Consider the following 20,918-nt stretch of genomic DNA (forward strand, 5'->3'; position numbering starts at 1 on the left):
GCTTGGTACATTGTAAATATCTTCTTAGGAATAGCGACAATGCCTTTATCCCCGTAACAGAAACATAATGTAATGTGTTAAACACCAAGTAAAAAGGTTAGATCAAGTAGCAAAGAACTGATCTTATACAGAGGGACCCACATCCAGAGAAGACATTCATTTCAACCCAGTTACACGGACAAAACAAAGAATAATCTCACATTGGAGTCCTCTAAATCATGTAGGTTCAACAAATAAAGTATTTGTGTGACTACCTTTAATCGGCGTCGCCCTTGTAGAGGTTGTCGTGCTTTTTACTGTTGCTTTATTAACTACAGAAACAATGGTAGAAACGTGTACTTTGCCAAGAGCTGGGTGAACCGTAGAACCACTAGAACCGTGTGTCTTGCTATAAGTGGAGGTAATGGTAGAGTCATGTGCCTTGCTAGAAGTGACGAGAATGTTAGAACCATGTGTCTTCATTGGACCTGACGACGTCTGACTGTTTGCTAATAGTTCTGTGGTTGGGCTTGAAGTCCTGGCCAGTGTAGTAGGTGAAAATGTTATAATGGTCGTTTTAATTGCTGGGGAAGAAGCTTCCGTGGTCAAAATTGTAGACGGAGGTATGTACTTTTTAAGTTCATAGAAATCGGAATCAGAGATGTTACAGTTTCTTTTGCAGGCTTCTTTGATAATAGTAATAGTATCATTTTTACTTGATGCTGGACAGCAGATTCCTTTATCTCGCTTCTGTAGTCCCATGTCACAATCTGTGCCATTACAAGGAGTCCATTTTGTGTATAACATAACTGTGCATTCCGTGTAATTCTTCTTACTATACTCACATGTCCTATCACCAGTAATTGTTTTGATTCCAAACACTAACACAAGCCATAATGTTAGTCTAAAAGCCATGGCGTTTTATTGTTAAAACTTTTCTCTTTACTGAACATCCAGTTAACACTAACTAACTGCACTTCAAAGACTGTACAATCTGATATGTTCCGTCGTTTATATGCAGTTTTGAACATCTTAATCTAAATTGTACTTGAAATCTACCATACGGGATTACCATGGTAAACCTATGCATTGCCATAGAATGGGATAAAATGTTTTAATGCTTTCATATGCATACAGATATTAAAGGGGATTATCTAAGCAATATAGCTTTCAGCAATGAATGTTACATACTTTTTGAAAAAAACGGCACATGCTTAAAATCTCAAGATTGTTAAGCATAACATATGGTCGATATGTTTGATCAACTTAATTCTACCTGTGTGCAAATCAAACTAATGCCTTCATGAGAAAAATACTACATTCACATAAAACAGATAAATTGCTGTCAATAGTAGTAACAATTTTGGTGATATCTAAAATATAAAGAGACACACATGGACACCGATCAGTATAAAACAAGATATATGTGAGGCAATGCTCACTAGTACATGTAATATCCCCGCTCTGATGACAATATGAAAAATAAGTAAAGTCGACATTTAACATGAAGTTGGCGTCCAATTGGTACAAATATATATTCCATATGACATGCCAAAAAAAACCCAGTGTGTTAAAATTTCAAGCATCTGCAATAAATATATGCTGAGAAATCTTTGACGAAAATATGCTTGAAAATTTAGGCTGAAAATAAACAAAGTCGTCACTAACAGGAAGTTGGCGTCCGATTGGACTAACACTGTGCCGGATAATTATGCCAGTGCCAAGGTGTCATTTTTGCACCCGCTTAAGCTGCATATATCGAAAAATTCAAATATTCCATATGATAGACCACTTTGTTATTAGTTTATCTCACCTGTCAGGTGAGATATTTACCTTTCAACAATAAATTCCTATAGGAAAATAATTTTTCTCATAGGAAAATCAATATTCCGATAGGTAATTTGGAATTTCCTATCGGAATACAAGAACTTCTAATAGGAATTTCAATTCCGATAGGATTTGATAAAATCCGATAGGAAAACTTAATATCCTATAGGAAAACTACATGTTTGAATCAAATTCTACAGGAATTACCATTCTCCTATAGGAAATATAATTCCTACAGTACTTTTAAAAAATCCTATAGGATTGTCAATATTTCCTGTAGGAGAGTCAATTCTTCTATGGGAATTATCATTTTCCGATGGGATATTAATTTTTAAAGGTAAATATCTCACCTGTCAGGTGAAACACACTAAAAACAAAAGTGGTTATATACTCTCTAGACAATGGTCTATCATTTGGTATACATGGATTTTTCCGAAACTGCATCTTAAGCGGGTGCAAAAATGCCACCTTGGCACTGGCATAATTATCCGGCACAGTGTTCAGTGGTACAAATACATATCCTACTATATGACATACCGAAACAAATAGTGTGTTAAAATGTCAAGCATCTACAATGAATAGTTGCTGAGAAAAATACGACAGACATTTTTGTTAGGGACGAACAGACGGACAGAAGAAGGGACAGACAGACAGGCTCCTTCGGAGCGGGGTTATAAAAACATGGTACTACATTAGATTCGGAACCTTGATAGCCAATTATTCAAAAACTTTTTTTAGTAATTATAAGAAACTCGCTTTGATAAAAAAAAATTAATATTAAGTCGCTAGATGTATCACACATACAAGAATAATAGTTGTATCTGACATTATACATTAGAATATTAATTAAGCAAAGGAACCATGAACTATAAAATGCAATCGCTATTCACGATTTCAATAATATAGTCATTTGACATCTTTACGGTTGAAGTTCAATATATATACTAATCGTTCTATAGAGGAAACGTGCTTATAGCAAAACATCATTCATGTGTCTATAGCATTACCTCTTTTTGGTCAGAACAGAACAGGGACAAGCAAGTTAACCCTGAAAAGGTCTTTCAAGTCTTCTAGAGGGATCAACAGTACCAGGGATTGAATAGCGTTCGACATTATCTACTAGTTTTTCATTTCAGAAATTTCTAGTTGATCTTCGAACTGAATTTTAATTATACCCATTCTAAATGTAACTTGCCACACCAAAATGGACATAGTGGTACAACACATGTTTTATAGTACTGTTGTATATTATTGGGAGCATGATATTCCTATCCTCCTTTGCAATGCTGGTCAGAGGCAGAGCACTTGGCAGTCATATTTAATTAAATTAACAAGGATATTATCGCCATCTAAAGTTAGCCTGACAAAAACTGTAACAGCACACTGTACACTTACACAATTTTAGAGGGTTGAGGATTGTGGCCATTTTTACACTAATAATTCAATCGTTTGATTACGTTTTTCGTTTAATATATGAAAGAATTAATTTATCAATCTATTAATTATTAAAAAGGAAAAGTGTTATTAAAATTTTAGTTCATAATTTATTTTAAATGTACGACGATTTAATTTCCGCGATTTAAAGAAGCTCTTGAAATAAGCAAAAATTTGGTACACGTAGAAAAGAACATGTTATTTGCCACATGATTGATTATCGTGTGCTTTTTCAAATCATGCAATGTGCTGTGCACCTACATGTATGCATGTACAGATAAAATATTAAGATATGATTGTATCAAAATGATTGAATTTTGAAGGAAAAGCTTGTTTAGACATACATTCATCAGATACTTATTGATTATTAAAATAAAATACTGAGAATCATTGCCCAGAATGTGCTTAATCGATAAGACGTTTCGAGTTGACGTTAAATCTACCTTTGGACCTGCTCGAAACAGACGGGGAGGTGGTAACGCTTGTCTTGACAGTTGATTTTGTGGTGCCTGTTGTGGTGGTTTTGGTGGTTCTGGTTGAGATAATAGTGCTTGGTGCGGCGGTAGTAGTCGTGGTGGTTGTGGTAGATGGAGGAACATACGGCGCCAACTCGTAAAAGTCGGCATCAGTTAGGTTACAGTTCTGTTTGCACGATTCCTTGACCTCAGCGTTTGTCCTGTTCCCAGTACTTGGACAACACACTCCCTTGTCCCGTTTTTGCTTTCCCTGTGGACAAACCTTCCCGTCACAAGGAGTCCATTTGGTCCATAACATAAACTCACACTCGGTATAGTTAACATGCTTGTACTCACAGAAACCACTACCATCAGAATTATGAACCACCAGAAACAGAATTGCAAAGATCAAAAGTAAGAAAAAGTCGACACGACCCATTATTTGGTTATTGAATACTGAGAAGAAACCCTATCCGAAAGTTAGTTTTATTTGAAAAGAAAAGAAAAGCACATCATTTTGAATATATGTCACGCACCGTATAAAAAAAAAGCTGGTCTTATTAAATTGTTGAACTTCAAGAGACTACTTAAGCCCTCGTCGCCATATGAATAAACAATATCAAAGCCGTGCTGAGCAATAAGGCTAATAGATAGACCCTACTGAAAAGAATGAGGTGACCAAAGGAATTAGACAACTTGGGATATTATCAACTAGAAAGCTAATTATTACAGATATTGCTTTTCTTCTTGAGTTCTTTATCAACTATTTTCAACTGAATCAGAAATGTGAATAAATTAAAGATATAACATTAATATATATGAACATATTCATGCAGTTCATGTACTTGTTTGCGAGGAACAACTATATTTATCAACACCGCTTTATTATATCCAGAAAATCATTGTCATTAAACTGCATTGCATGAAAAGTTTGTTTATACGTTGGACCATATATTATATAACAAGCAACAAACATTATGTAACTAGATATAGTTTGCATCGATATAAAAAACATTGAACTGGAAAAAATTCAAGGTGAAAAGAAGGCTAATAATCAGCATTCCAAGAATCAATTCCTCTGTTATGTTCAGTTAAAAGAAATATATGTATATCCAATGTTATCCTTAAAAAGAATGCTATCTTACAGTTGTTGACAGAGACATCAAACGGGAAATATAACCCGCACAAAGACAAATCATAATATGTATTTATTAAATAAAGTCGAAGCAAACCGATCAACCACAAAGAATGAACATGAAACTGTGTTAAAAAGTTTTTATTCTTATTACGATGAAGGAAAGAAAGGCAAATAGTTTATACATGTAGAATAACTTGTCTTAAACTTCTCATTTATGACAAAATATCTGCTTTTTAATTCCGAAAATGTTATTGGTTAATTTGTTAATAGCAAAATTGTACTCCAAATATTTAACGTTAAGATTTAGTACTAACAAACAACAGAGCAACAAGGTCAAAACAACTGATTTTCTGTTCACTAAAACGAATACGAGTAATTAATTTGAAGAAATATTCATCGTTAATACATGTGTACGGATAAATGATATATTCATTTCTTGCAAAGCTTTTGAAAGCTAAGATTAGATCATGGGGATTAACTTATCAGTTTTTGTTATGCAGTTTTTGAATTAATATATATATATATATATGAGAGAGAGAGAGAGAGAGAGAGAGAGTCTTTTCTTATACTGTTTTTATTTCTTTCTTAAATACTAGTAAGTAAACTCTTTTAACAATTTCACGAAAGCTATCAACACTATAATCTTCCTTTATCATAATTATGTTAAATTTTGGCAGAATTTGGTCTATCTGATTTACAAAATGAAGTAAACAATGAATCAACTCCCATACCGCAAGTTCCTACAAATAGGTATTTCTTACGAATATGTTAAAGTACACGTTTTCAGATATTATACGCAGCGGTTCAAGAACGCTGATATCCTTTTTATTATTAGTGTACATTCAATGACGCCAAAAGTATATGGTCAAATGAGAAAAATTTCCAGAGATAAAGGCGTCTGAATTTCCTTTGAATGTGCACATCAACACATAGTGTCAAACACTAAACTACAAAGTTTAATCACATTTTGTGAATCGGCTACAGTGAAGTTGTGCTGACGAGAAAAAAACTCCAACAAGACTGACTGACTGGCGGACGGGTCAAAAACATATACAATGTAAACCCACAACTTGCTGACCCTGTGGGGTATAATAAACCACAATGCTACATGTACATGTATGTACCTTTCGTTGACGTCAGGGGCTTTGCCGTGGTAGACGATACAATCAAGGTGGTAGTGGCGATCGTGGTGGCGGCGGTGGTAGGCGGGGGAACGTAAGGGGATTGCTCCTGAAAGTCAGCGTCCGTAAGATTACAGTCCTTTTTACAGTTTTCTTTAGTTTCCTGTAAAGTTATATTGCCCACTTTGGGGCAGCATACGCCTTTTAGACGCTGTTGCTTTCCCGTCGGGCATTTGGAACCATCGCAAACACTCCAAGATGTCCAAAACATCAAATCACACTCAGTATAATTCACACCTTTGTGTGTGCAGCCCTTCAAACTGAATACTCGGGACACATTGTTATCCAGGAGAAGAAATATGCATAGTGAGAACGAAAATAACAGGAATCTGGACATTTTACTCTTTTACATTGCTCAAGCCCCCTAAGAAATATGGCAGGAAAATCATGATTACAGTAATTGAGTGAAGTCTTATCAATTAAGAAATAAATCTGAAGTAGGGACATCTTAACACCAGATTGTGAATGAAAAGTTGTATGATCTTGAGTACAATGACTTTAATAGTTCTGACCCTTTCGTATAAAAGACTTAAATATCTAGGATAAGTTCTGTTGTATGGGGTGTGATAAATTACCGAAAATTAATCAACCCCCGAATATGAAAATAAATAAATCATCTGTTGAGACATATATGAATATATATCGTAGATATTCAGGTATGCACTCATAATGAATTATTCTCAAAGAGTACTGTTAAGGTGTTGAATGACAAGGGTGCAAGGTATTCATCTTTTTTAAATGTTGATGAATTGTGTCATATAACCAATACTGTATGTAATCCATAGTTATACCAACAAAAACAAACGACAAATTCATTGTTGATGCAAAAATATGACCATAAAATTGAGGCATCTCTCTTAAAAGTTTTTTCACTCTTTATTAGCAAATACATGTATTTGTCGTTTTGTGCGTACACCGCATACAATGAGAGAGAGAGAGAGAGAGAGAGAGAGAGAGAGAGAGAGCACTAATGCTCTTGACAACGGTCCTAATAACATCGAAGATTCTAAAATTTCTATCAAATGTATCCAATCTAATACAGGAAATAATATCTTCTGTCATTCTCTAAAGTCCGCCTCATTCAATGAAATGAAGTAACTACAAGTAAATGAAATTCGGACTTGATAAATGAAGAGAGCACTTAATATTCCTTCCGTGTGTTAAAAGCCCGTTTTCAGCATAGGTAAGCCATGGCTATATTCCTGAGCAACGGCTGAGTGTTTGTGTATGACCAGCACATGCTGGTGAAATTGTCATGTTTGGATTATCAGCTCCGGATTACATTTGATCTTCGATCAGATAAATGGAGATTTACTCCATATTATCATTTCATAAGTGACACAACAAGGCAATTCTTCACATTATCCACTTATTCATCGCGTCAAAACAAGTGCGAGATGAAAGCGCTTTTCTGGCCTACATCTTCAGTGCGTTTTTAAAATAAATTCTTATCATTGTTGATTAAGTAAAAAAAAAATTGAGACACATATTTTGTGTTAAGAAAAAAAAGTAAACATAAAACTTTCTGCATCTGCAAAAACTAATTGGCTTTGAAATTTACAATAGTCAAGAAAAAGACAGGGTTGCTAAGGCTGATTTTATTCGTTCGTTGTAGAATTAAGAAAGGTTAATTTGCCTCTTAAGCGATTTCAGAGACCTTCGAATTTTTATTCATTACCTAGTGTTAATTTTCATTTCACCGAAATTATGATCAGTGATACATTTCCTTTTGTGTGCAAAAAAACTATTTATATATTTTTGACATAAGAACCGTATTACATGTTCTGAACAAATTTCAACTACTAATGCCTTTCAAAAATGTATTTGACTCAATGAAATTACTGTCATTTTGTAAATTTTGAATTTACTGGGTTGGTGTAAACCAAGTTGTAAATTTTGTATTTACACCCACCCAGTAAATTCAAAATTTACAACATGACAGTGCCATAAATTAAACGAGACAGCACAACAAATATGAACCTACTCAATCGGGCTCGATAAACATGTACACGTACATGAATATGTAAATATGTGCAATGTTCTAAGTAAATTACTTTAGGGATTGTATTAACAAATTTAATTCTCGATAACATTATATTCTTAGTGGACTTTTTTCTCGATCGATTTGATTGGTTTTGACCGCAAAATGAATAAATAAACATGTTTTATGCTGAAGAATGATCTATTAAAAGGACGCATGATATAATTTTTGTATTTTGAAGCAAGTAAGAAGTCATTGTGAATATTTTTTGTTTGCTTAAACTTTAATATAGTTTATCAAAATGACACTGGAATAACTTGGTCATTAAATCTAAATGCTTATTTGCACTGACATAAGGATTAAGTCAAAAGGTAAATCAAGCCCAAGAAAATCGTAAAATGGTCAAAACATATAAGACTTCAAAAGATAATAAAAGGGTTTACACATCATTGGATAATTTCAAAACTCGTAAGATTAGATTAGGGAGAGAAAACTATCAGTCTACCACGGGAAACGTCGTGACAATTGAGCAAGAAAAACCAACAAAGGTAAAAAAAAAATTAAACCGATTTCAAGATATTGACACCCGCCATTAAATTAAATATATTTAAATGCCTCATAATTCACATTGTCAAGAAGATAAAGGTAGATAAATCCTAACAAATTTTCAAACTAATCATTTTAATGTTGCTATATTCCCATAATTAATCATTTTAACTCAAAGGAAACAAAAATTTAGAGAGTATCAGAGGGTAATTTTTAGTTAGTCTTGTAATGGGATACATTAAACACTGACCTTCCGTTATTTACTCGGATAAACGCTTTAAACAAAAAAACTGGACATCACACATAATGCACGTATAACACGATTAAATTAAAATAACAATTTTGTTTCTTTCTTCAAGATATAGGGTTGTTTACAAACTGCCAAGTCCAAATGTTCAGTATATAGACTAATAGGAGATTGATAAACTGTGTTAAAGCTTGAACAAATCGATCTTTTGAGATTTTTTTAATTTCTTGGCAGTGAAAAGAAATTTACACGATAAGAGGAGAAAAAACATCCGAAGAGGAGATAAGCTTCTTAAATGTTAACCGAAAACTATTTAGTTTTGTTATGTAATCCTACATTTACGCTTTTTGACAATGAACGACATTTTCAATTTTTTTTAAATTTTTTTTTTTTACAATTTAACGGTTCTGACAGCCATGATATCGGCCAAAGTTCCGAAATGCTCTGCAGTACCATTTCAAAGTTAAATTTGCCAACCCCTACCTTTACATCCGGCGCTAGCTGTGCAGGACTGATGTTTGATATAATCGGACACGCTATGTGCACACAGTTGCTGCACACACTGCAGAATGGAAGATGCATTGTACTCTGGCGGGCAGCAAATAAAACGTTTCCGTTCCTGGGTTCCTGATCCACACTGGTTTGAACAGTTACTCCAAGTTCCCCATCCGGCCCAGTCACAATAGTGATAAGCTGTATTGGCACATGTTCCGTTCGGAGAAGTACAGTATACAGCAGAAATGCTAATCACCAATATTGTTGTACAAAAAAGAACCTTCATATTTTTTAGTCGGGTGAACTCTGACAATAAACGATGCTGTTACACGTGTGGGGAAATTTGATTGACATGGAGGGATTGTTAAAGATAAGAGGAGAACAATACTAGGGACGAAGATCACAGCAATGGAAAATGTCCCCACGGCATGATTGTTCAGAGACCAACTTAGCTACACTTTAATTAAGAAGCGGACCAAGAATAAGGACAGAAACCTGTGAATTTGAACCAAGACCGGCTCCTTTCCCAGTGCAATACCTCTGTCATTGAGAAATAGAGTAAAAAAAATGCCGTCGACCCCAAGTAAACCTTTGGTTAAAAAAAAGTTGTTATTTCACATTGTGGAAGATGTTGATATCTCAATTGTACTGAAGTCGTTTATAATATTGATTTTTCGAAGTCATTTATCTTAAGTTGATAATTTACTTTCGTGATAGAGAAGATAAATATGCTTGAAATTCAAATCATTCTGTTTAATATTTATATCTAAAAAAAGAGATTAAAAATTCAATAAAATGATATGAAGGTGTTAATAGACGGCAACAAGTTAATAAGTTGTGAACGGTTACGTTGTATTCTTCTCCCTTGAGGTTAATTTTATTATGATCCTGTACAAATGTATATCTACGCAATACTAGCATATATTATAAGGTTCAAATAATGATTTTCCGGAATTTTCGTACCTAAATTTATCGCGGTTTTTTTTATTTTAAAATTTACTTTAAATTTAAATAAAACGATTTTAAGGATTAACTTATCAATAACAAGTTACATGTGCTTTTTTTTGATAAGGATATCATTTGTACAAAATTATTAGCTCACTTTTCTTTGAAATGCTTTTCACTTTGTTTCTATGTTTCCTTATTTGCCTGATATTGTATTTTTACATTTACGACAATTCTTGCACCATTGATATGATTTAAGAGATATAAATTAAAAACGCACCAAAAGTTACACACAGTGTGATTTACCTATTAACCACTTCATTAATGACATGCACTATATTAAAAGAAAAATATGTTCCTACGTCTGCTTTCGTTAAATTTGATTTCTACTCATGTTATACAGAGCACTGGGACAGTTAACGCTTTATAAAAGCAACGCAATTTATAAAAAATAAACAACCGTAAACTGACCCAAGTTTTGTTTTAAGATTATAACATATTGTAGGTAGAAATTAAAGAAAAAAATAGAGTAAGCTCATATACTTCACGCTCCCCCATCACTTGACAATGCTACATAGAATGAATGATGATCAAATCCTACACATTAATTACACATATTCATTCAATGAAAGGACACAACTTTCGAAAATTCATCCCATCAAATATTTTCTCAACTATGCACATTTATACTTTTATTTTAACTACATTCCATTCTCAGAATATGGAATCGCAATTTTCGGGTAATATGAACATTTACATTTGTACATATTTTGTTCTAAACACATACAGAGTTTCGTGAAATTCTGTGAAACAGTTTCAGAGGAGCTGTGCTGATCATAACAAACTGTACATTACACTGTTTTTAAAAATGGAATTGCGATGACAAACTGTTCATTACACTATTCAATGCATAGCCACAGGACTGATCGACTTGCTGACTGACTGACAGGTCAAAACAATGCGTCGGGTATATTTAAATTCATTCTTTTTATTTTTATTTGTTCACATTTTTCACATGGTCACGTTTAATTGTTGCAGTGACTTTATTAAACTTGTACGCTTACGTCGTACCCAGAAGGTTAAAGAAAAGATGCATCATTTTAAGGTTAAGGATGACGTTGAAAGTATAAAAGTAATGTCAACCGAATTAATACCTTTTTGCACTTGCGTAGTATTTTGACATAGGCAGGTAATGCTATACGAGAAAGATTAATTTGTTTTGCAAATCAAACGAGCTGTTTCAACGCCAGATTAATATTTGGTATTTCATTTGTAAATCTAGTATTCAAATATTTATTATGAAGCGAGAGATATCTGTGGTTTAAAATACGATATAATAAGAACTGTTCTCTCCTGTATGCATGTGCATCTTACATAACTATTCCTTTCTTTGCGATGTAGCCTTGCATTTAAACCAACGACAAACAGGTGCGATTTTTTGAAACTTTGTAAATACAACACTTGATTTCGCAAATGAACACTTACCTTTTCCTTGATATCTACTTGTAGATGATGGAACAGAAGTCCTGTTAGAATAATACATTTATAAACATTTTAAACAAACAATCCTAAAACCAATAACATCTCATTTTATAGATACTCGTAAATTGCATACCGTCATAATACGACTGACCTGTTGTTGGACGTTTCTGATTTTACATGATATTCTGTTCCTTCTTTTGTGAAGTAGTTGTTCACATAATTGCTGGTTAACTCATATCCAGGTTCGTGTGAAGAAGTAGCTGAAAAGGACAACTCATGAAAAATGTTCCAGAAAAAAATATCTTTGCAATTAACAATTTTTTTTCTTGTGACCTTCACATAATAAACAACAGTCGGTCAATTGGTATATATCATGGTTTTGTGCCAAATTATCATGGTGAATATAAATTTATCAGCAAAGAAATTGCAGTTCATGTTGAATGTTCACCGAACATTTAGTTTTCTTAATTTCTCTTTCAAATTCACTAATTTTACCGTACTGATGTTTTTTCCATTCGTTGAAAATACAACTTCTTTCGAAATAATGTACTTAAAGATTTATTTGTTTCGTGTTCTCGTTAGTTGTACTTTCATCTTGGAATAAAAAGACTAAAAGAGACAGTACGGCGCATCTTATCAAAAAACCGACTTGAAAAAGTTTTTCGATCGGGTTCGGTATTTTTGTACAACTTATAGATATATTTATAAACTTTCAAAAATTACAACTTTCTCCATGGAATAAATCTAATTATTTCATTAAAATTAATAATTACGTATAACCCATAATTATATATTTACATCGCAACGTGTTACGGGTTTTTAATTAGCCTTCTATACTATTATGAATGCGTATTAACTGTAAACAAAACACATGCAGGGCTCGCGAAGATTCTCCTGTACATGTTTGTTGATAGAAATAGGTCTTTTCGACTTCTCCCACGTAGATATTGTTCAAAGTCTTTAAAATAACCAGAATTATTATTTTGTAAGCATGTATTTTGCGTGTTTACCATAAGAGTTGCTACAACCTATATTTATTTTTGTAAATGAGCCCCTTAGAGGGGTTATTTGACATATTTATGTCAGTTAATATAATTTTAATGCACTGACAATAGGACGATGAGGGGTCCATGAAAACAAAAATTTGGTTGGAATAAATCATCCAATTAAGTTCTGCGTATTGGAACATACCTTTCTCGCCGGTTGGTGTTTGTATAACAGTCCTAGAAAACATAAAGAAAACGTTAAGACATAGGCGGTTTATTTGGTAGAGTTGTAAGAGCTACTACATTTAATTAAAGGGACATGGTGATGCACAAACCCAGCAACTATCAATTTTTTACAAGATTTCCACATATTTTATATATCACATGAAAAGATGAACGTTTGAAAAATTACGGTCTTCCGAAGTAAATAAATCAAATTAAAAAGAGAAAAATAGAATTAAGCGTTGGGCTAACACAGAAATATTGACTTTCCTTCCGCTTCATAGCCACGCAAGCGCATGGAAATGTAAATACTGCAGCGTGGCATACATCATTGACCACAAAATCTCATTGAAATGTATGATGTCTTCAAGACAATATATTTATTAAGATGCATTCTCTATTAATGCATATTTCTTACCACAGACATCGAATAGCTTCAAATTCAAATTCTTTTTCAGTGTGTCTATATTTAGACAGAAATCGCAATCACGTGACACTAAACCAATGTAAAAAACAACTCGGTTTGTTTACATGTGCAATTTCCGGATGAGTTTTAATGACCTGTAAATTGATAGGTGATGACTTATGATTCGTGAAACCTTCCGTATGCTGATATTTCGAGTAGCTCTTTTTATTTCAGTTGTCATAACCAAACACTAAGACATAAATATTTTAATACCAACCTGTTATTAGATGCTTCTGGCGGGGGTGTCACAGAAGTACCCGACCTTTCATCAGTTATAGACGGCTTGTTAAACGTCTGATCACTAGTATATTCAATATTTTCAGCAGCGCTTGATGAATAGGTCGTTTGATATTCACTTGCCACGACTGTACAAAGAAAAAGTATAAACTGAAATACTTGTAGGCTTGATCATCTATAACAAACTCCTTTACTGGATTGATCAACACATTAGCAATCACATCCATTACACTACATCTAATAGTTCAAATTATGATTTTATATGCCAAATCTTATTATTTAGTACAGAAAATTAGTTATTTGCAATTGGCTTTAAATATACGTATTCATAAACTTTTAAGGAGAGACAGATTAGTACTCCAGGAAATTCATTTTTCTAAGATGATGGACATGACCATCTATTCTTCCTAAAGGACTGAATTAACCTAAATTTCAGCCCATATCGTTACATGTATCATGCCACAAACCATGCCGATGATTTCAAGTAATACTAAGTAAACGAACTGCAAGATTCAAGAGTATCAGGTTAAACAAATATTAACCGATTATCAAACTATGAATAAATGAATGTTATTAATAAATGTTAACAAATAAAGGTTACAAGTATAGAAATTGTAAATGTTAGGTTTGAATCAGAAACACCCGATACCAGGTACCTATATGTTTCTCAAAACACATTTTTTTATACTTTTTAAAATTGGGAAATGAAACTGCATTATAAAACTAACCGTTTTCTTGGTACAGACTGGTAGAAGATTGTACTGTTCTAGAAAACAAAAACATTGAAAATAGACTTCGTGCAACTCAACTTAGCACTTGTAGGAATTTTAGAAATTACTATGTTTTAAAACCTTATCACCAACGTATTTAACTAACCTGCTAACAAATATATCTGATGTGTCGGTTGTAATTTCAGTACCTCCTTTAGAAGAGATGGTGTTGTCAAAGACTTCATCACTTGTTGATTTTTCATATTCGGCCGCGTTTGTTGATGCATAAGACTCGATCGTCTGGTTTTCGTTTGGCACATCTGTAGAAAAATCTAATGTATCAGTTGTCGTGACTAGATTTGTCGTTAAATTCTCTCTTTCTATAGAACTTGACTTGACTAAACCAGATATGGCTGCGTGTGTTGTCGGTGTATATGTACAACTTTGTTTGGAGACCGCCATATCCATAGTCAAATTACACACTCTTAAACATTCTTCCAGTGTATAAATAGCAAGATTTGTCGGACAACACAACTTGGCATCTCTAGATTGTTCCCCCATCGGTGTGCAAGGGCTCCATTGCGTCCATCCCAACAACCCACAAGTTGGACTGCAACTTTTTGCATTATGACTTAAAAGCACAAAAGCCAAGCAAACGAAACACGCATAGCTACTAAAAGCTTGCATCAACATCTTCACGCCACAACCCTTCCATTTAGGTTATGTAATAATGCAATTATACTGACTGTGGATGTTTAATACAGACTTAATCAAATAAAAATTTATCTTATGTCGAGTAAATTACAATGAGAAGCGATTGATATGCCCTCATTTGTGTAGATTATTTTGTTTAAAGGTCCGCCTAATCTGAGGATGAGTTCAGTCTTTTAAAAACCATATCTATTTTGACATTCAAAATAGGACAACTGCTGCAAATGCATAATTATGTAAACTTATAACTATTATTTTACTGTATTCATAAAAAATATTGGTTAATAACAATAGACGGCTATGGGAATATGCACAAACACAATCAGGTCGGCTAATGATACATTCACTTAATATAAGAATGTATTGATGTGGCTTACGTAAGTGAATGCATCATTAGCCGACCTGATAGAATATTGCTATGCGCAGCAAGAAGATATTTTCAGTGTCCCGTTTTCATTTTTCATTCATCTTGTACCTTACAAAATAAAGATTCCTTCTCGAGCAATCAAATGAACAGATATCAGCATTTGATTTCTTGTCGTAATTTTGACAGTCGTTTCTTATTATAGAATTATTGAGCTTCGATATAGAATCGCTTTACTTGAAAAATATATTACAGAACATTTGTCTTTCTAGCGTCTTCAAAATTAATTACAAATAACAATTATTTTGTAATTGCAACATTTTTCAATCTATGCCTTGAGGTGGGTGTGGGGGGGGGGGGGGGGGGGTTATCTTTAAAACCAATATATTAAGTAAACAAAAGAAAAAAATTAAAGATTCTTCATTAATAAAATATTGCGTGGCATTACGAATCAGGTATTCACAGCTGAAGTTATCAAATGAGAAATGGTATCTTAATTTCTAGCTTCCTGAATTAAATAATAAAAAACCCCTGAATACTTGTATTGAATAACAAACTAAATCGAGTGAGAGGATCCAAACCAAGAATTTATGGACATTTAAGTACATGTATATACGTATTGTTACATGTATAAGGGGGGGGGGGGTTGTAAATAATTACACAAAATGTACAGTGTATTAGATTTTTCTTATTTGATTTTAGTAAGTTACAATATGATTAAACAATCAAACAACATGTATCAACAAACCACTTTCTTGAGACAGTTAATTAAGAAGTAAATACATGTACCTTATCACTTTACAGTATAATAAAAAAATATTGCTACAACTTTGGGTAAAAAATTTTAGGGTTGAAAAATAAAATTAAAAATTTTAAATAAAAAAATGATATGCTATATTGTACTAACAGTTAAGCCTCTCTGTTGCATCTCTCGTTGATACAAGTAAATTACCTTTGGGACTTGGACTTTCTGTCAACGACTGCTCATTTACCAAATTAGAGCTGGACACGATTTTTGTTGAAGCCACGAGGTATGCTGTGGGTATATACATGCAACTCCGCTTCACCTCTATCTGTTCTTGGGTCAATTTACATATTCTTTTACACTCCTCCGCTGATTTTGAATTAAGTTGAATCGGACAGCAAATCTTACTTTTGATGGATTGCTCACCTGTCTTAGAACAGGAGCTCCAAGATGTCCAGCCCATTACTTCACAATTTGTGCAACTGTCCGATGTGCCAATTATAAATAGTACAATCACGTAAAAATAAAAAATTGCTGACATTTTGTAGCAACTATCCATCAAACTGAACAAAATGACAAACTTCTATCAGACCCGTGATATAAGAGCAATAGAGATTTGATGATTAGATATTTTTAGAAGGTTTGGGGGGGGGAGGGGGGGGGCAATTGACATAACTGTTTTACAAAACTCTTTTAAATTTACATTGTTTATCATATCTTAAGTAGAAGAGGCTATGATAAATAATAATTGATCTTTTTGTCCTTAAGAGATAATATCCTTGAAAAATTGTAATTGATAGGCAGATTATCTCTTTGTTGTTTAAGAGTCCTGGGTGGCCGTGGCTATTTTTTGAACGTATTACATGTATTCTCCTTGAGAAGAGCTCTTTATATAAAGATATTTAGATCTTTTAATATTTAGAAGTTTTCTTTGCTAAATGAAATTTTTTGGCTGTAGAGATTATATCTTAAATTCTTAATAAGGTAGACCCAACCCTTTGGATAATTTCTTATTTAAGACTACATAGCCTTCTTAAAGGGTTGGTTAATTTTGTGTGATCGTGTTCTATATCAAATCAAACTTTGAAGATGTGAAATATATACCAAGCGAAATAACTTCTCCTGAGAGAAGAGTTATCTGCCTTGACTTTGGGTGACCATAAAGGAAATATTTAGATATAGTAATTTCTGATTAAAAAAAACAACCCTGTGTTTTGTTAGCAGAGTGTTTCCGTGTTGAACAATTTCCTTCTGTTATTTCCTTATTGCTTCAAATTCACAGAAATACTAATGTGTTTTCATGTTCTAAAGGAAAGGTTTCAATATACGTTTTATATACTGGATGTTGGGATCTAGGAGACCAAAATAACACAATTGTCTTAACTACACTTACTCAGGTATGTGTCGATTATTCGTTATTTAATTTAACAAAGATAGATGTTGAGACTCCATTAATGGTGCAATTATCACTAATTTGGTTTAAAATGAGTCCAACATAACATAAGGACATCATGATCACTGATGATAATTGTGTTTTATCAGTTGTCAAATTCATTTGCAATTTCTATGCACACATACTGAATTCACAATCGATCGTTTAAAGATTTTGATTATTTTAAGTTCCATGTTACTACAAAATTGAGTAGAATTTAAAAAGGAGTGTTTACTGTATTACCACTATCTGAGCAATGTAAATAGTCTAAATGTTTATATCATTTAAGATTTTAAATGGATGGTATCTTTAGTATTCTTGTTTAAAGTTAACACTCAAAGTTTGAACTTGTGTGAGGGGTCCTTTACAGAATTTAAAAGATTCTTGAAAACAAAAGCACAATATTAAACTTCTTGTCAAATTATTGGACCAAAAAAATTAAAAAGTAAACATGTACACAGCAATGAATGTTTGCCATCGACATAGCAATTCAGTTTGCAATGTTAAACATTTTGTTTTCTATTTCATATGTTAAACAAGGCCCCAGAATTTAAATTTACATTATATATGGATGCCTTCAATATAAATTCAAAAACTGAAGATTGTCGTTCTTTTCCTTTTTATCTAATGATTTTTACAATATAATGTTATAATGAACTTTGCCTCCATCTCAATAAGGAAACATTTTTTGGACCAAAGGTCATGGTTCCAACTTTGAAATGACAGTAACTTAAATCTGAGGAAAAAATCCAAAATTTGAAGAAAAAAATTGTACTCAAACAGACGGACAGGGGACAGAAAAATATTGTTAAAAAGGAAAATAAATTACAATATGTAATACTAGTACTATATCTAGTGATAATAGAAATGAAAAAAAAATGTTTACAAGAACCAATTTGATTGCCAAATTCATGGTTGTTATTTTTACAGGTGATATGCACCCTTACGTTGTGACGTTACTCGATGTCCTCTACACCGTCTTCATTACACCTCTGACGGCTGGAAATGTCATCCAATCGGTCGATAACACCGGAAGCAACACTCGTAAGACCGACGGCAGTTTGTCCTCCATGGTAACCATCGCCTGCCTGACGGCGATCACGTTTGTCGTCATTGGTATCTACGCCAAAAGTGAGGACCCTGGGAAATCGACCATAGCAATCACAACCATGACATTTGTGTTGACTGCCATGGCTTTGTTTGCCATCGTTCTGATTGCAGTTCTTGCCTTTCGCAAAAGACACGAATGGTTCATTGCAGCCGACATCAAGGACGATGCAGCAGAAAAATTCAAAGGGAAGTTTCTATGGCTCTTTAGTCTTGGTATAATCATGAAAAATGCTCTTGAATTAGCTATAAACATTGACTGTTCAAACAAAGAATCAGGTAAAAAATTTGTAACGGCTTTCATGATTGTCCACATCGTTTCAATACTATACTACTGTATTCAAACCGGTTTCATCAGTTACTTCAAGGATTACAGATTTAAGAGCTCTGTGAGAATTAACTATGGTATTCTCATCGTTTTACTTACTAATTTGACATTGTGGTTCACTAGCATCGTTGGTGATAATGAAGACTTAGTATTTAGCAATACAAATACTACTGAAAAGAATGGTATTATAGAAGAAATTATTTGTTTTCACAATTCTTCGATCCAAACACTGCGTATACACACACTCAAGTTTCTTAATCCTTGCGGAATTGAGTACGCCTTACTTGCCACGAGCTTCATGCTGTCACTATGGCCTTCAGTGAAAAAGGAAATCCATGATACACAGGACTCGGTTAATCTGGTCAACATCGAAGAGAGTTGTGACGAATACACTCCTTTGCTTCGACGACGAAGAAATCGTACAACCGACCCAACAGATATTCGCGCAGATGATCCAAGGCACCGCAGCCCTATTTCTTTTTTTCTCGCCATTTTATTTGGCCTTATTTTAAACCTTCCAGTGATAATATCCACCGTTTTAACATTTTTTGGAATTGATTCTGAAGGTTTTGGATATTTTCGAGATGCCTCAATGGCGACCTATAAATTGGCAATGTTGATTATGGTTTTCATTCTTTTCTTCCACTTGGCCAAATACGGAAAGTCGAACAATGTTAAAAGAAAACTTTCGTCAACCGAATATATTTTAGTGTTTGCAAACGCTGGAACGATTGCAGTTTGCACATTTGATTTTATTGTAAGTTTAAACAATCACAGATACATTTTGATGTCAGAGAAAATACTTGATATTATTCTGACTTTCTTGCAGACCACTCTAATAATGCATTCCACTCGCGTTACCATCAAAAAGACACTGGACAGCTTCATTGCTGCAGAATACGTCTGTTTATTGTTGTCCGTTTGTAACATCGTCCTTTGGGTTGGTGATAGTTTCAACAATATGGAGAATAGTGTCACCTCCTTACAAAACAGCAATAACAGCAAGACCAACAAAGTGATGAAGTATGTCATTTTCCCCATCCTTGTATTCTATCGATTCCATGCCTCCATCGACTTGTTCGGACTCTTCTCCAGAATGCGAAAGAACTGATTTTAAAACTTTGAAACAGATGAATAAAGTTAAAATATAATTTAAGAAAAATGTCATGCGTTGACTGTCTCTTCGGTAAAGTGAAATAAGATGGTCATAAAAGTGGCTACAAATACATAACAAAGAGTAAAGTACAGAGCTGTGTTTGGAAGAAAAACATCAAGTTTTTGATTTACAAAGTATCACAAGATTAGTCAAAATGCTATATGTCATTATCATGATATGCTGTCATAGAAAATGAGGTCAAAACTGATCATGATTGGTTATTTTGAATAAAATTTTAAACATTGCGCTTTACAATATGTATACTTGTATATGTTGCCGTTTGTAAACAATCAAAATTTACACTTCTTCTTTTATCAAGAGTTTACTTACACAATAAAATGTCATTCATGATTCTGTCTTTAATCTTTTATTGACTCCATTATTAACGTAATGATATAGTTGTTCTTATTTGAACACTTTTAAACTAAGTATTCGAATTTTATAATAATTTGAAACAGCTAATTATGTTACTACGATCCATTTTAAGGGTTATTTTTTTGTGTTTCATTTACCTCATAACAAAAAATAGATGTAAGTGTATATTTATTTAAAATCTTAGACGTTGAAAATTGAGATGTAATTGCTTTTGACTAAAAGAATGTCATTGTAAGATTTTAAATAAATTTTTGAATTCATTTTTTAATTTGCCAACTATTGATAATGTTCAATCGATCATAAAACTAAGAAGATATAAAGTGCCGTTTGATGTACGATTGATATTTTTCACGTGGTAATGTACTTCTT

At 33.2% G+C, this 20,918-nt stretch overlaps 2 protein-coding genes across 2 annotated transcripts in view; one reads left to right on the top strand and one right to left on the bottom strand.

Moving 5' to 3' along the window:
* The window catches only part of LOC128190497 (uncharacterized), a 30,268-nt gene extending 13,639 nt beyond the window's left edge, over positions 1 to 16,629 (bottom strand). The window contains exons 1-7 of the mRNA XM_052862571.1: positions 16,359 to 16,629; positions 14,498 to 14,651; positions 14,350 to 14,387; positions 13,602 to 13,749; positions 12,902 to 12,933; positions 11,862 to 11,970; positions 11,714 to 11,754 (exon numbers count right to left, since the gene is read on the bottom strand). Coding sequence (XP_052718531.1) covers positions 11,714 to 11,754; positions 11,862 to 11,970; positions 12,902 to 12,933; positions 13,602 to 13,749; positions 14,350 to 14,387; positions 14,498 to 14,651; positions 16,359 to 16,614 — 778 coding nt within the window. The 5' untranslated portion in view covers positions 16,615 to 16,629. The remainder of the gene's footprint in view (positions 1 to 11,713; positions 11,755 to 11,861; positions 11,971 to 12,901; positions 12,934 to 13,601; positions 13,750 to 14,349; positions 14,388 to 14,497; positions 14,652 to 16,358) is intronic.
* A 795-nt stretch (positions 16,630 to 17,424) lies between these two features.
* Positions 17,425 to 20,525, top strand: LOC128188832 (proton channel OtopLc-like). Its single transcript, XM_052860112.1, has 2 exons — positions 17,425 to 17,548; positions 18,514 to 20,525. The coding sequence occupies exon 2, from the start codon at positions 18,519 to 18,521 to the stop codon at positions 20,127 to 20,129; it is 1,611 nt and encodes a 536-aa protein (XP_052716072.1). The 5' UTR covers positions 17,425 to 17,548; positions 18,514 to 18,518; the 3' UTR covers positions 20,130 to 20,525.
* The last annotated feature ends 393 nt before the right edge of the window (positions 20,526 to 20,918 follow it).

The sequence above is a fragment of the Crassostrea angulata genome, chromosome 6 (genome assembly GCF_025612915.1).
Source record: "Crassostrea angulata isolate pt1a10 chromosome 6, ASM2561291v2, whole genome shotgun sequence".
Lineage (NCBI taxonomy): Eukaryota > Metazoa > Mollusca > Bivalvia > Ostreida > Ostreidae > Magallana > Magallana angulata.